This window comes from Solanum verrucosum, unplaced genomic scaffold (assembly GCF_900185275.1).
Source record: "Solanum verrucosum unplaced genomic scaffold, falcon-dt-bn FXZP01000280.1, whole genome shotgun sequence".
Taxonomy (NCBI): Eukaryota; Viridiplantae; Streptophyta; class Magnoliopsida; order Solanales; family Solanaceae; genus Solanum; species Solanum verrucosum.
In genome coordinates this window covers 1,634,503-1,652,035 of record NW_026019982.1, presented here as the reverse complement: position 1 = coordinate 1,652,035, position 17,533 = coordinate 1,634,503, and the positions used below count along the sequence as shown (strand labels likewise).

At 36.0% G+C, this 17,533-nt stretch overlaps 1 protein-coding gene and 1 pseudogene across 1 annotated transcript; both read right to left on the bottom strand.

Moving 5' to 3' along the window:
- Nucleotides 1–6,631: 6,631 nt before the first annotated feature.
- LOC125817330 (F-box/FBD/LRR-repeat protein At4g00160-like) lies at nucleotides 6,632–8,080 on the bottom strand (annotated as a pseudogene).
- A 2,578-nt stretch (nucleotides 8,081–10,658) lies between these two features.
- LOC125817329 (F-box/FBD/LRR-repeat protein At5g56420-like) lies at nucleotides 10,659–13,023 on the bottom strand. Its single transcript, XM_049496855.1, has 3 exons — nucleotides 11,743–13,023; nucleotides 11,256–11,438; nucleotides 10,659–11,109 (listed from the first exon to the last, which is right to left on the bottom strand). The coding sequence occupies exons 1-3, from the start codon at nucleotides 12,751–12,753 to the stop codon at nucleotides 10,822–10,824; spliced, it is 1,482 nt and encodes a 493-aa protein (XP_049352812.1). The 5' UTR covers nucleotides 12,754–13,023; the 3' UTR covers nucleotides 10,659–10,821.
- Nucleotides 13,024–17,533: the final 4,510 nt, after the last annotated feature.

The following is a 17,533-nucleotide window of genomic DNA, read 5'->3' as shown; positions in this document are numbered from 1 at the left end:
TCTGGGCCAACACCCCAATAGATCGAAATCCTGTCTTTTACAACTAAAAAAGAGGTCCAGTCTTTTAGTCTCCATGCAAATTGCAAGGTACTTCCTAACCCCACTCTCTATCATATATATTTTTCTTTAAAAAGAAGACAATATGGTTCAATTCGACCAAACAACAACAGGCCAGGAGTCTACCAGAGCTACCAGTAAATTTTTTACTGTAAAACCTAAAATATAAGGTTATAGCATATTGAAATAGAGTAATTACTAAATTAAGTAGCTCTCGTGCTTCCAAGTACACATTTTAGAGAGAGTCAACACTCTTCACCTCAAACAACGACAACATACCCAGTGTAATCCCGTAGATGGGTCTAGGGAGGGTAGGATGTAACCACACCTTACTACCTTTGTGAGGTGGAGAGGTTGTTTCCAATAGAATCTTGGCCTCAAAAGAAGTGTAATCAAAGTAGAGCACAAAGGAAAATAATGATAGCAGAATAGCAAGATAAACAAAGCAAATTAGATAACAAATAATACTAAAAGGGAAGGATAAGATACAATGTGAATACTAGCTAAGACTGCTAATAAAGGAGAAGAGGAGACTTGCTCCCTGCCTCTCCAATGTAAAAGTACTACAACACTTGTCTACCTACTACCCTTCTACTATAATCCTCGACCTCCAGACCTTCCTATCTAGGCATACTAGAAGTGGCATCGACTCGATAGAAGACAAAATGCGGGAAATGAGGCTGAGATCGTTTGGGCATGTGCATAGGAGATGTGCTGAGGTAAAGGTAGGCCGAAGAAATATCGGAAGAAGTGATTAGATAGGGCATGACGCAACTTCAGCTAACCGAGGACATAGTTGAGCTATGTTTCGCTTATCCTTCTATACTATTAGTCATAGTATTACTTTTGTAGTTTCTTGTCCTTTGAGTTTGGTTTATTAAGTGGATATTTTACACTAGGATTATTGTTTTATCTTGATATGACTATTGTCTAGGATAATTTGTCAGGTTGTCTATAGTATTTTGCCACATCTTTCTTCATTTCCGTTATTTATTTCTCTATACTGCTTCAGACTGTTTTTCCTTGGGATGAGGGGCTATAGGAAACAACCTCTCTACCTCCAAGGTAGTGGATAAATCTTTGTATACTTTACCCTCCCCATACCCCACTTTGTGGGATTACACTGGGTATGTAGTTGTGTATATATATATTGAATCCCCTTGACTTCTTTATATTTTGAATCTCCTTAAAAGCAAAAATCTTGACTCTGCCACTGATGGTACTGGATGACCTGCCTTATTTTTCAAGATTATAAAAGTTAACTCTATCTCTTTGTATGCACTTTTCAGAAAAAGATTGTGGGGTGGGACAGCAACTTGGAATTATAAATGGTTAGATACTTTCAGAGAAAAAATCTTTAACTAGTGTGAGTTTACAATGATAGGCTTTGGATTGATATGCAGGATCAGAAACAAGAACTAGCAGCCAACTTGAAACTCAAGCCATGAAAAGTAGAAGTTTGGTATTAGAATAGAAGAGCAAGGTAATTCATTGTGCACAGTATTATCATGAGTTCAACTTACTTATACTGATAACAACTAACTGTTTATTGCAAAAGACATCCAGGAACAAACTGTTCGAACTAAAAGTATCTAAGCAAATAGGTCTGAAGGGTTCAGTAGAAGTGCACTACAGCAGAGGAAGAGGCTAATGGTGCTTTCATCATTGAAGAAATTAATTGGGCCAAAGGTCAATACCTGCTTTTCCGCGAATATCTTCATTTCCTCTAACACCACGAAATGCTCGAACAAATATTCCAGAAACTGAATCACCTGCTTCTTCATTACATGACCAGCTACCACCACCTTCTTGAGGTGATGAGTCAAGCACTGGACAGGAGAATCTACCATATTCCAATATTCATCCGCATCAAACTCATATGGGCGAGTCCATGAGAGTGTGTTCTACAATAAGCACAAGAGAAAATATCCCGTCAAGAGTTGTACCAACCCGGCAACCCAAGTATATAACGGACACTGATAGGGACCAAAAATTACAAATTGCTAGGGTAACACAAGATGAGAACACATCTATAATTACTGTCAAACAATCCATATAAAACCATACAAGTTCAGAAAATTAGTTCCACTTTGAATACTGTTTTTGTCTTTTGGGAGAGTAACAGAGAACTAGAAAACACGATATCATATGTTTCTACTTGATGGTTTCTCAGGATTCCCAATATAATGAGTAAATAGAAGAGGGAGACTAGGAAAAATCATCCTATTTCCATATAGTAGAGAAACACACACATTTCATAGTAGGGACAATGTTTATGACATTTGAAAAAAAAAATGTTATTATAAAAAAAAAGGAAAATGCCAGAGTCAGTGCTCAACACATCCCAGTTATACCAACTCTGATTAGTGTCTTACCAGTGTCTGAAAGCAAAATGTTGCCAAATCTTTAGTGTCCCTGATAATAAGTTCCAATCAAACATTCAAAGAATGCAATAAAACAACAAGAGCAATAAACACAATTAAATTTTGTCATACATGGAATGTAGATTCATAAGAAGTTATTATGATGATAAGATTCTTCAAGCAAGGACAGTGCTTCAGCAAGTTCAGTATTCCTGGTACGTGCCATTTCACTAAATCCAATTGAAGATGAAGGGATTTGCCTCTGAAGGCCGGAGATGGTAGATTTTTCAATTGCCACGAAGAAAATACCTAGGCAGACAAAAATTAAACACAAAAGATAAAAGAAACTAAATAAATAGATTTTCGTATTGATCAAATTTTTTTGTTGCTATGTGAAACATGAATATCTTCTATCTATTTTGTTGAACAATGCATATCTAGACCATGAAAACATATTGTTTTTAAGTTCAAATTAAGCTCAAACACATTTGATACTATGCACAAATTTGGAGTGTACTTCAGATCATAAGTAAATAGTGGTGGCGAAGGATTATGGCTAAAGGGAAATGATTCTATGCACTATGAACATGCTATTAAATGATCAAGAAAACAAGGGTTTCTCTTCCTTAGGAATTGGCATGATAAAGAATGTCATCAAGGAGTTCTTACAATAGCAAAAAATAATACATCAACCAAATTTGATGCAAAGACGGCTTACTGAACCATGAAAATTAGTGAGGAAGAAAGAGATTGGTTGCAAACTCACTTTGAGGAGGCTGAAGTTTTGAAGTGCATCAAGTCATGTGCCAGTGACAAGGCACCTGGCCCTGATGGCTTCCCCATGTGTTTTTTTCAGAGTTTTTGGGAGGTGCTTAAGTTTGATTTTATCAATGCAGTAAACCATTTTCATGAAAGACACGAGTTTGAGAGGAGCCTCAATGCCACCTATGTGGCCCTTATTCCAAAGAAGCCAGGGGCAACTGAACTTAGAGACTTTAGACCAATAAGTCTTATTGGTGGAGTTTATAAAATTTTTGCCAAGCTTCTGGCAGAAAGAATGAAAAAATTATTCAGCAAGCTAGTCAACAAACATCAAATGGCCTTCATACTGGGCAGACAGATCCTAGATGCAACTCTAATAGCTAGTGACTGTGTAGATTCAAGGATTAAAGGTGAAACCCCAGGAATCATGTATAAGCTTGATATTGAGAAAGCCTATGATCATGTGAATTGGGATTTCCTTATTAATATCCTGAGACAAATGGGGTTTGGAGAGAAATGGCTGAAGTGGATAGGATTTTGCATTAAAACTGTCAGGTTCTCTATATTGATTAATGGAGAACCTGCTGGTTTTTTTCCCTCAGAAAGGGGGTTGAGGCAGGGTGATCCTCTTTCTCCTTTCTTCTTTATTCTAGCTATGGAAGGACTTAATAGTATGATACGGGTCGCCTCTCAGAAGAAATGGTTAAAAGGATTCAAAGTGGGCAACCAAGCGGGGAAGATCTACAAATTTGTCAATTACTGTATGCAGATGATACTGTGATCTTCTGTGACACCAAGGCTGAGCAGGTGTGTTTCATCAAAATAATATTAGTAATCTTTGAGGCAGTGTCAGGGCTTTCTGTGAACTGGAGAAAAAGCAGCATGTTTCAAGTCAAGGAAGTAGCTAGCATCCGGTGTTTAGCAAATATTTTGAGTTGTAAGATAGAAAATCTCCCAACTACATATCTAGGGATGCCATTGGGTAACAACCACAAAGAATTAGAAATATGGGATGGAATTGTGGAGAAGACTGAGAAAAAATTAGCCACCTGGAAGACACAATACCTATCTCTGGGAGGAAGAATAACAATGATCAATTCTGTCTTAGATGCTCTCCCTACTTATGTTATGTCTCTCTTCCCCTTACTGCAAAGGTGGAAGATAGATTAGATAAACTAAGGAGAGATTTTCTTTGGTTGGCAACAAGGAAGGAAAGGGCATTCACTTGGTCAAATGGCAAACTGCCCAACTAAGCAAGAAATCAGGAGGTCTTGGCATTAAGAATCTAGGTCTGCAAAACAGGTGCTTACTGTCAAAATGGCTATGGAGGTTTGGTAAAGAGGGGCAGGCTCTGTGGAAGGATGTTATTGTTAGCAAGTATGGACAAACTGATTCATGGACATCCAACACTGTGACCAGCACCTATGGGGTCTCAGTTTGGAGGTCTATCAGAAATTTGTGGCCAAAACTAGCGAGGAACATATGCTACAAGGTGGGTGAGGGACTAGGATCCTTTTTTTGGAAAGACAAGTGGATAGGACAGAACTCCCTCATGGAGGACTTTGCAGATTTGTACTCTTTTTGCGACAACCCTGGAGCATCTATTGCTGAGATGTGGTCTTAGCAAGGGTGGAATATAACCCTTAGGAGGCTCTTAAATGACTGGGAGGTGGATAGAGTAGCCAATTTACTGCAAAGGTTGGAAGATTTTCCGGGACTTAACACTAATCCTGATGCAATCAGATGGAAACATGATAGGGATGGGGAATTTTCTGTTGGAAGAATGTACAAAAGAGACCTGGCAACACACCCGGGGGGCATTTTTGGACCTTGGAAACAAATTTGGAAATCCAACACCCCAACCAAGATAAAGTGTTTCACATGGTCAGTGTGCAGAAGAGCATGTCTGACTCAGGAGAGACTGAAAAAAAGAGGATTTCAGATTGTTTCTAGGTGCTTCTTTTGCCATGAGAAGGAGGAAACAAACAATCATTTGTTCCTTCACTGCAGAGTGACTTCCCAGATATGGTATATGATTCAAAGCATTATTCAAGATCCTTGGGTGGTGCCTGAGCATACTGCTGACCTACTAAACTGTTGGATGAGAAGAGGGGGGAGTAAAACACAGAAAAAATGGTGGAATCTAGTTCCATCTTGCATATGGTGGTCAATTTGGAAGGAAAGAAACAATAGGTGCTTTAAGAATATTACTAACCCAATGCAGAAAGTTAAAGAAAACTACATTAAGACTCTATATTTTTGGTGTAAAGAAGAGGGTATATATGAAGTAGATCAGTTAGTAGATTTCCTAGGCTCTTTGTAATCATGACTACTTGGCCTTTGAATTTTTTTTTTGTTTGGTTGCCAGCATACCCTCATTGCTGATGAATACAACTTTACCATTCTCAAAAAAAAAATTAAAAAAAAATAGCCATCTAAATTGCATAGAAGAAGTTGCCTAGAGTCATATGACAGCTTCACTATATTTTTGAGTTTTTACTGTCTAGCATTGAAGAAGTAACCAAAAAATCATACTGATTATCTACCATTCTGAATTTTACAAAAATGTGACAGCTTCACTATACAATATACATGCAAAAATATGCCAACTATGGTGTAGGACATATCATATTGACTTATCTACCACTCTGAGTTTTACAAAAACAGCATGAGGGGGGTTATTCTGATGACATTGAAATAAAGCTTTCCTTTTCTCATAACTTTTCTTAAGAGAAGTAGAGAAGCACAAAACCAAAGTCATGATCAACTAGGACTTGTCCTGACTACCACAAGGTAAGTAACAAAAGCATTAAAACACTGATTGCACACTGTACATGAAGTATTGCCAGATGCCAAAACCTGAGGCATTAAAGACAATATCCAACACCATACCCCCTCTAGTCCATAAATGTACTGATATTCTATCTCTTGAATAGAAAAGTTCATAGTTAGTAAATTCACCTATAAAGTTATCTCTCAATAGGGTCAGAAATCATAACTATAACTAGAGAAGTTGTGAAAAAAGAGAAGAAGTGCATACAGAGCAAACCAGGAACATAGCTTGAGACTTTTGGCCCCAATTGTTTGGAGGAATATTCTCCTCTCTTGGTAATCCCTGTACTCTCCGAAGTCAAATTCTTCCATACAATTGGCAGACACTTAAACAATAGATGCAACATTTGTAATATCCAAGACCTCTGACCTCCACAGTTTCAAACATATTTAATGATAGGAGTTGGACAGGAGACATGTGTCCTTGTTACAAACCATCTAATGCCAAGTACCAATGTCTTTAAATTCGAATTGAGCAGAACCACTCTTCTATGGCCATAGCAAAACAACAACGTCAATTCCTCAAGAATTGGGAAACCATATAGAATATAATCCATCGATTGATCCATTAGTATAACGTTATCAAGAGAAAATGTTGTTAAGAGAATTCATCTCTCTTCTTTTTTGTATTTATCTTTTTTGATAAATACAAAAAAGAAGAGTGAGATGAAGTCTCTTTTTTGTATTTATCTTACAGAATGCCAACTGGAGTTCAACCAAATGAGGACTGCTTAGAACACAATTACACAGATCATATAACCATGTGGCTCAAAAATACCATGGACAAAGAATGACAAGTCAAGGACCTTCAAATTCTCATTTAATGCAAACTGGATCCAGGTACCAATTTCTTTAGCATCCTTTTCTCAGTCCTCAGAAAAATCATTCTGCCGTATGTCTGTTCAATTGGATACTCATTGCTGAATTGAATGAGTTAAGCTAAAATGAAAATCAAGGCAGAACTTATGAAGACTTGGGCTCTTACTACGAAGAAGCACGTGAAGAACGAAATTCAAGAACCTTTCGTCATACTCAGGACAAACAGTTTGACTATAATAGTCACAGTCGTGTTCTGGAAACAAAATCAAAAGTGAGTGTGTGGATGAATGGCTAGAGGTGATGAAATCTTCTAATTAACATTGTGTTGACAACAGCTTTTGATGGCAATAAGGAGAGAATATGGATGAGGGATAGCATCTGGTACTGGTAGTCTACTCAAGCGGTCTTCATTAAAAATGAAGCTTCTTTGTTTTGCATACATTTTCATTTCTGTAAAATATCATTACACATTTAACTTTTAAGGTGCGAGAAATTGAAAACTATGAGCTGAAGAATCTTTAGCCTTAAATTGGCATATTCGGAAAGAACAGGTTATTCCAGATTGAGGATTAATATATAGAGAGGGACTGGCATATGTTATTCCTACACACCAAGAGGAAGGGAACAAGACCTTTCATCCCTCAAGTTAATCAGATTCAGGAAATCCTAGAGTGCATCAATCTCAGCATATAAAATTTCCATTTAGAGATAACAGTTCATGATGATAAAACATGATACCAAACATATTGGGAAATTTTTTAATGTAATTAACTTTTGAAGTTTGGATTAAAAATTTTCTAAGATAGGCAAATGCTATCTATATTCAATAATTTTCTAAGAGTACTGATACAACAATTAAGTGCAAACTCAACTATCTTCTTCTATTTTATGGAATAATTGTGGTGTTCGGGTCAGCTTGCTCCCACTCGACTAATTCCACGGGATACATGCCACCTACCACCATCAGAGTACCAAGTAACTTTGTCCACCAAGGCTTGGACAGATGAGAAGAAATCACCTAGCTTTTTTGCCTCTACTGGAATTTGAACCTGAGACCTCATGGTTCTCAACCCACTTCATTGACCACTAGATCACACCCTTGGGTGTCAAACTCAACTATTTGTTGCACAAAACATTAAAAGGATGCCGATTATAAATATTCAACGGAAAAAGAGATGTATATGCTTACAGATCCAAGGCATAGACCTAAGACAAACAGACAGATCATAAACCAAGAAAAAAAAAAGCATAACAAAGGTATGAAGTATCAGTAACTAAAAAATATCAACAGAACTCATGGACCATTAAGTGGAATGTGGCTCACATTACTAAGTATGTAATTACATTTTCACACCGAGATTTTGAAACAACATAGAAATCCAGATTTGCTATTCTGAAAGTGAAAGGCCCCTATCAAAAGACAACCTGCACACAGATGCGATAAGTGCATAAAATATATACCAATTTTCTTCGACCAATTTCATAACAGTTCTCTTCGTTTTTAGATAAAAAACGGAACATATCTGCACAGACTTACACATACTGATAAGTTGTTGCCTTGAAAGAGCCGACATTTGAAATAGCACACGAGCAAAAACCAAAATCTCATATATAGCATACAGCTTAAAATAGATTCAAACCAAATTTTAAGCAAAAAAGTGAGCAGGACAAAATTTAAGTATCTAAAAACTGAATACTTGGGCTTGTTATACCCTGAAATGAAAGAAAGTGAACCTTTCTTTCTTTGTATACCTTTGAAAGGAGAAAGAATAAATAGCATAACATTTTTTGTATACCTTCTTTGGAATCAATTTTCTGGTGTTAGATCAGAAATCAAGCCCTCTTCAGCACAGAAACATTATGGAGGATATTAAGCATTTTCAGCCAAAATAATTTGCCACTGGGCTTACTCCTCTGTGTGTTGTGCTATCAGTACATTAGATTCAACCGTCGGCTACAAGCAACCCTCACTTCACACTATATAAGCCATAAAACTTTATATCTAAGGGTTACATATACTCAAATCATAAAAAGCAGCAAAACCATCACAATAATACAACATAAGCATAAACCAGAAAACCTAAAACTACTCATACATTAAATGACTAAAGTCTCAACATGACCTTGATCCTACCATATAGAGCTACCAAGGAAAACAAAACTCAAATTCAGATATGCTTATAAAAGAAAAATCAAGACAACTTCCCTCAACTATTCAGAAACCACATCATTCCTTTATCTGAATTCATATGAACAGAATGTAAAAATGAAGTATCCTGACCCCAAAACACTTCTTAATAGATAAAAATCCTGTCTTTTACAACAAATAACAAAAAAAAAAATTAAAAAAATCCAGTCTTTTACTCTCTGTACAAATTTCAAACAAATTGCAATATGCTTCCTAACCCAACTCGCTAAAGAGAAGAACTATAACTTTAATAGAGTAATTTAACTAAAAAATGAAATCCTTGAACTCAAATCTTAGGATCAAAATCATACCATAAATCAAAATACACAAACCAAACACAACATTATAATCTCAAAATTATAACTTAAACTTCCGAACCAAACGACCCCGAAACTAACATACAACCCTTATGATTCCAATATTATCTAGAGCCAAATCTTCTACTTCTACTCCCTCTCCCCGTCTCAATTTATGTGCTAATATTAGCTATAGTATAATTTTGATTGTAAATTTGAATATAATTTTTTAATTTTTTAAAAATGAAATTGATATATTTGAAAACTAAATAATTGTTAATTTAAAAATAAAAATAAATAAATATATATATATATAGAATTAAAAATAGACTATTTCGGAATCCAAAAACTATCACATTAGGTTTATACAGCTATTCTGTATAGCCAAAAATATATTCATAGGGTAAATGTAGTGTTAAATATTACACTAATGTCCTTAAAAGACTAACCATTGTCCATTAACACTAAATTTTTAAGAAAGTTTATTTAAAATTTATGTGACATTTATTATTGATTATAATTTGATAAATTAAATTATATAAAAAAAATTACCATGGAAGGTCGATATTTTGTAATTCTATTTTTTTATATACTTTTGGAGGTCGATTTATATTATTTTGATATCTTTGGAGGTCAATTTTTTTTCACAAAATATAAATTTGAAGAGAATAAGTATTGAAAAATCTAGTAAGAGCTTGTGTGGGTAAGTTAAAAAAACAGGTTAGTAAACTTATTAGGGTTATAGTTTCAAATTGAATCGGTAAAAAAAATATTAAGTGGATTCTAAATAAGCTCTTTTCAAGTTCAATGTTGATGTTGGTCATAAGTGAGACAAAAATATAATTAGAGGAATATTCTTATTTCTTAGTAAAATAGATGGACAGAGAATATAATACACCTTTTGCGAGAATTCATAGACATTGTAGATCCTCTTCCTTTAATAAAATTACACGAGTATACAACTGACTAGGAGGATTTTTATTTTTTTTGGATTTCCCATCCAGACCCATATTGAAGCCCGACTTAATTTGAATTTGCACAGAAAAATCTCATATTGGGTGTAAAGCGCTCTCTAACATAGGCGACTCCATATCTAGGGGATTCGAAACCGAAACTCTTTCAACTTGAGAAAAATTTCTGCTAGTACTCAAAAGTACCAATGATAGTAAAACCTTATGAAAAGCCTAACAGCTAAAAAATAGTCCTGAGGACAATTTTGCATGCTGTTTTAAGGAGTAGAAAGCAGAACAACTAATAGAAGGCCCATCAATCTGCCTTTCTCCTCTTCCAGGCTCTCATGTAAATGCAATTTCACACATATAAAGAAAAAAAAAACTTTATAACATCCAACAAGATAGCACTTCAACAGTTATTACAGAAAATGGAGGAAACTGTGTCCACAGGGCAATTCATTGTGCACAGACCTATAACAGCTAACTGTTTATGGCAAAAGAGTTCCCAGAAACAAACTGTTCGAACTAAAAGTATCTACTAAGGGTTCACCTCAGTAGAAGAGCACTGCAGCAGAGGCAGAGGCTTTTGGAGCATTCAATAGCCTCTCTTCATATTCAAAAAATTTAGAGGTTTTTTTCTTTGCAAATATCTTCATTTTCTTTAACACCATGGAATGCCTGAGCAAATATTCCAAAAATTGAATCACAAATTTCTTCTTTACGAGACCAGCTACCTCCACCGTCTTGAGGTGATGAATCAAGCACTGGACAGGAGCATCTACCATGTTCCAGTATTCATCCGCGTCAAACTTATATAGGTGATACCACGATAATTGTTTCTGAAATAAGCACAAGAGCAAATCTTCCATAAAGAGTTGTACCAACCCAAGTATAACAGACACTGAATAGTGTACTGTCCAAACAAACATTGCAAATAACACAGTGTTAATAACAAGAGCAATAAAACAATTAAATTTTGTCATACTTGGGATGTAAATTCATTGTAAGAAGAAGTAATTTTGATGATAAGATTCTCCAAGCAAGGACAGTGCTTCAGCAAATTCAGTATTCCTGGTAGATTCCATATCATAAAATCCAATTGAAGATGAAGGGATTTGCAGCTGAAGGTCGGAGATGGTAGATTTTTCAACTGCCACACAGAAAATACCTAGGCAGACAAAAATTAAACATAAAAGTCAAAGAAACTAAACAAATAGAGATTTTTGTATTGAGCTTAATGAACAATGTAAGACTTGTGCTGACTACCACACGGTAAGTAACAAAAGCCTTTAAAAGCAGATTGCACAATGTACACGAATATTGACAGATGCCTGAGCCTGAGACGTTAAAGACAAAACCCAACGCCATAGCCCCTCTAATCCAGTTTATAGTTAGTATATCACCCTGGAGGTTAAAGTAAGCAATCATAACTATACCTGGAGAAGTTGCGAAGAAAGAGAAAAAGTGCGTACCAGAGCAAACCAGGAACATAGATTGAGAGTTTTGGCCCTGGTAAATGTTTGGAGGAATGTTTTGATCCCTTGGTAATCCTTGTACACATCGAAATCAAATATCAGATTGCGATTGACAGACACTTCAGCAATAGATGCTACATTTGCAATATCCAGCACCTCCACAGCTCCAGACATATCTAATGATAGGAGAGTTGGACAGGAGACATGTATCCTTTGTCGAAACCATCCAATGTCAAGCTTCAATGTCTTTAAATTTGAATTGAGTAGAACCACTCTTATATGGCCATAGCAAAGCTGCAATGTCAATTCCTCAAGCATCGGGCAACCAGATAGAATATAATCCATCGATTGATCCATTAGCACAACATTATTAAGATATAATGTTTTTAGAGACTTCAGCTTACTTTTCTTTTTAGCATTTATTGTACAGTGTGTCAACCGGAGTTCAACCAAATGAGGACTGCTTAGAACACAATTAGGCAGATCATAAAGAGCCTGTGGCCCAACTGTACCATGCTCAGAGAAAGACAAGTCAAGGACCTCCAAATTCTTGTTTAATGCGAACTGGATCCAGGTACCAATTTCATTAGCCATCCTTTTCTCACTCCTCAAAAAATCATAGTACTGCCATATGCCTGTGCTGTTGGATGTTCTTTGCCAAAATGAATAAGACAATCTAAAATGAAACTTAAGGCAGAACTTATGAATAGTTGGACTTTTACTACGAAGAAGCACGTGACGAACGGAGTGCACAAACCTTTCGTCGTAGTCAGGACGACCAGCTTCCAAATAATAGTCACAGTCATGTTCTGGAAACATGCATTGATCAAAATTAAGTGTGTGGATGAATGGCCAGAACTTATGAAATCTTCTACTTGCGTTACAGATTCCTTTGACAGCATCCTTTAATGGCAATAAGGAGAGAATATGGATGAGGATGTCATCTGGTAGTCTGCTCAAGCGGTCTTCATTCAAAACACAACTTCTTTGTTTTGCATACATATTCATTTCTGTAAAACATTATAACACATTTTAGGTGCGAGAAATTGAAAACTTTGAGCTGAAGAAAATCTTTTATAGCCTTAAATTGGGATATTTGGAAAGAACAGGTTTTTCCAGATTGAGGATTAATCTATAGAGAGGGACTGGCATACGCTATTCCTACAAACCAAGAGGAAGGGAACAAGACCTTTCATCCCTCAAGTTAATCAGATTTAGCCATTTAGGAAATCCTAGAGTGCATCAATCTCAGCATATCAAACTTCCATTAGAGATAACTGTTCACGATGATAAGGTTTGTGTACACTCTACCCTCCCCAGACCCCACCTAGTAGGACTTCACTGGGTATGTTGTTGTTGTTGTAGTTCATGATGATAAAACATGAGATCAAACATATTGGGAAATTTTTTGAAGTAATTAGTTATAAAGTTTGAACTGAAAATTTTCTAAGACAATAAAATGTAATCTTAAATTTAGTAATTTTCTAAGAGTTCCCACTGATATAACAAACAAGTGTAAATTCAACTATCTCTTACACAAAACGTCAAAAGGATACAACAACTACACCTCAACCCCAAACAAGTTGAGGTTAGCTATATAAATCCTACAACAACAAGAACACACCCAATCCCACAAGTAGGTTTGGGAGGGTAGGGTATATGTAGACCTTACCCCTACCTTTGTGGGATAGAGAGCTTGTTTCCTATAGATCCTTGACTCAAGAGAATTCATTCTCCACAAGAGGTTTGAACAAAATAAAAGATAGTTAAAGCAAAAGTGACAACAATAGTAATAGAAATAAAGAAAAAGATAATGTTAGCATAATAATGATATTTGTAAGTGGATAGGTGCTCCAGCCTAGAACCCTGCTCTACCACTAGGAAGAGAGAAGTCACTCAACTACCTACTAATTGTTACATTAATCCTCAACCTCCATACTCTCCTATTAGGGTCATGTCCTCGGTGAGTTGAAGATGTGGCATGTCTTGCCTAATCACTTCTCCTCAATTCTTCCTCCGTCTACCTCTACCTCCCCTTAGACCTATCATTGCCAACCTCTAGCATCTCCTCATTGGGGTAACGGTGCTCCTCTTTTTCACATACCTCAGTCATCTCAGTCTAGCTTCACACATCTTGTCCGCCAAGGATGTCACCCCCACCTTGCGTTGTATACCTTTATTCCCGATCTTATCTCCACTATTATGGCTATAGATCCATCTAAGCATCCTCATTTCTGCTAGTTCATCTTCTGAACTTTGAGATATATTGGCGAACACTCAACCCTATACAACATAGTTGGTCTAACCACCACTCTATCAAACTTACTTAAAGTCTCGGGTCCCTTATCACATAAGACACCAGATACGAGCCTCAATTTCATCCACCCACGTTCTAATATGACATGTGACATCCTTGTCGACCCCCATTTCCTTAGATTATACACCTAAAATACTTAAAGCTATACAAATCCTCATTTCTCTATCTAAGCTCTTATCATATCATCATCATAATTAATAAATAAAAGTGACAAATACGCTATATATATAAATAATCCTAATAATAATATTTAAACCAACAGAAGGATGCCGCTTAAAAAAGTTTCAATGGAAAAACAAATGTATCTGCACCACATCCAAGACATTTACCTAAAAGACAAACAAACAAATCTTAAACCAAACAATGACAAAGGTTTGCGAAACTAAGTAGGGCCTTCTCTTTTTCTTTGAACAACCCATCCTCATTATCTTTAATAAGTAAAGTAGGCAAACATACAGGTCATTAGTAGTATTGACAAAGGAGTCGGTGAAAAGAAAGGAAATATTTCCATTTTTCTTATATACAACAACAACATACCCTTCCTCCTATATAATAAAATAAAATAGAAAGAAATCTATTATTATTATACATATATAGACCAGCTTGACAAGCAACTCTTCCTCTTGAAAACCTTAACATGTCTCTAGTATCTAAACATAAAAAATATCAACAGAACTCATGGACCATTAAGTAGCAATGTAGTGTAGCTCACACTATAAAGTTGCATAACTACATTTTCATTTTGGTATCCAAAAATATGTAAACAACGTAGAAATCCAGATTTTTTATTCTGGATGGCCCCTAACAAGAGTTAACCTGCACACAAATGCAATAAGTGCATGAAATGTATACCAATTTCTGAACAGTTTTCTTCGCTACTTGCTCAGATTTAGACATACTGATAAGTTATGCCTAGAAAGATCCAACATTCAAAATAGTATACAAGCACAAACCAAAATCTCATATATAGCATGGAGCTTACAGTAGATCCAAACCAAAATTTAACCGACAGAGGGAGCAAGAAGAATTTAAGTATCTAAAACCAGAATATTTGGGTATTTTATACCCTGAAAAAAAGGATCACAAGATACATTGGCAAAAAAAATAAAAAAAATAGATACATTGGCAAAAGAAAGATCCAATACAAGTTGAATCAAAGAAAGATTCTCATTTCCAGATTCAACATTTGAAACACAAAGCAAAACCCTAGATTTTCCAAACCTAAGTACTTCAGGATCGGTTTTCTAGTCTAAGATCGGAAATCAAGCCCTCTTTTAGCACACGTTACAGATTTGCCTATTCAGCATAGAAACAATACGAATTTTGCTTCTTAAAGTTACAGAGTCATACGAAGCTTTTGACTATCTAAAATGAAAGAGAATGAATAGCATAACATTTTTTGTATACCTTCTTCGGAATCGATTTTCTAGTCTAAGACAAGCCCTCTTTTAGCACAAGTTACAGATTTACCTATTCAGCATAGAAACAGTATGAATTTTGCTTCTTAAAGTTACAGAGTCATACGAAGCTTTTAACTATATAAAATGAAAGAGAATGAATAACAACATTGCTTGTATACCTTCTTTGGGATTGATTTTCTAGTCTAAGATCGGAAATCAAGCCCTCTTTTAGCACAAGTTACAGATTTGCCTATTCAGCACAGAAGCATTATGAATTTTGCTTCATAAAGTTATAGAGCTGTACGAAGCTTTTATAGAGAATAAAAGGCTTTTTTCGGCAAAAATATCTTGCCTCTAGGTTTACTCCATTGTGTGCTTTGCTGTCAGTAAATTACACTCGATCATCGGCTACAACCAACTCTCGCTCGTAGTAAATAAGCCAAAAAATATGTCTTAAACATTATATCACAAGGGTTTATATACTCAATCATAAAATAGCAGCAACCATTGCAAGCCAATAATACAACATAAGCATAACAAGAAACCTAAAACTACTCATATTAAATGACTAAACTCTCGGCATGACCTTGATCCTACCATATAGAGCTACCAACAAAAACAAAAATCAAATTGAGAAATGTGTATTTAAATGAAAAGGGAATTCAAGGTATTTACCTCAACTATTCAGAAACCACATTGTTCATTTATCTGAATTCATATGAGTGCCTCTGGCTTGACCTTGATCCCGGCAGTTACAAGCATCTACGAAGACTCCTTTGTCCATAATCGACTACATTTTCGCCTTAAAGTGGAACAAACATTCTAGTTCCATCATAAAGAAATGTGAACAGACTATGAAAATGAGGTACACTGACGCCAAACTTTTATTTATTGATAACTGTGATGTCTGGTCCAGCACCCCAATAGATCGAAAGCCAGTCTTTTACAACAGGAAAAAAGGGTCCAGTCTTTTACTCCCCATGCAAATTGCAATGTACTTCCTAACCCCACTCCCTATCATATATGTTTTTCTTAGAAAAGAAGACAATATGGTTCAATTCAATCAAACAACAACACACCAAGAATCTACCAGAGCTACAGTAATTTTGTTAATTGTAAAACTTAAAACTATAAGCATATAGAATACTGAAATAGACTTTTACTAAAATAAGTAGCTCTCTTGCTTGCAAGTACACATTTTAGAGAGAGTCAACATTCTTCACCTCAAACAACAACAACAGCATATCCAGTGTAATCCCGCAAGTGGAGTCTGGGAAGGGTGAAATTTACCCACACCTTACTACCTTTGATGGCTAGAGAGGTTGTTTTCAATAAAACCTCAAAAAGAAGTGTAGTTAAAGTAGAGCTCAAAGAAAAATAATGACAGCAAAATAGCAAGATAAACAAAGAAAATTAGGTAAGAAATAGTACTAAAATGGAAGGATAAGATACTATGTGAATACTAGGTAAGACTGCTAACAAAGGAGAAGAGGAGACTAGCTCCCTGACTCTCCCATGTAAAAGCAACACTCGTCTACCTACTACCCTTCTACTCTAATCCTCGACCTCCATACCTTTCAATCTAGCATCATGCCATCTGTACGATGTGTCATGTCTTGTCTAATCACATCTTCCCGGTTCTTCTCTGGGCTATAGCCAAACGTTTTCGCCTCCTTAGTGCCTCACGCACCTCCTCTTCACATGTCCAAACCACCTCAATCTCGCTTACCTCATTTTATCCAATATAGAGGTCACTCCCATCTTGTCCTATATAACTTCATTCCTTTTCCTGTCTTTCCTAGTGCACATCCATTTGAGTATCCTCATCTTCCCTACCTTCATTTTCTGAACATGTGCGTTCTTGATGAGCCTTCACTCTACCTCATACAACTACATAGGTCTAACCAGTAACCACCACCACTCTATAGAACTTAACTTGTGACACATTTTTATCACACAGTACTCTAGACGGGCCTCCATTCCACCCACCCCACTCTAACACTATGAGCAACATCATCGCCAATCTCCCCATTTTTATTGGATTATAAACCCTAGATACTTGAAACTCCCT

What these genes read in the sequence shown, in the direction of transcription:
- LOC125817329 (XM_049496855.1), bottom strand. Translation starts at nt 12,753, where the DNA reads ATGAATATGTATGCAAAACAAAGAAGTTGTGTTTTGAATGAAGACCGC. An exon ending in TATGTTCCTGGTTTGCTCTG is followed by an intron (nt 11,439 to 11,742) that starts GTACGCACTTTT and finishes TTGTCTGCCTAG; the next exon opens with GTATTTTCTGTGTGGCAGTT. An exon ending in ACAATGAATTTACATCCCAA is followed by an intron (nt 11,110 to 11,255) that starts GTATGACAAAAT and finishes TGCTTATTTCAG; the next exon opens with AAACAATTATCGTGGTATCA.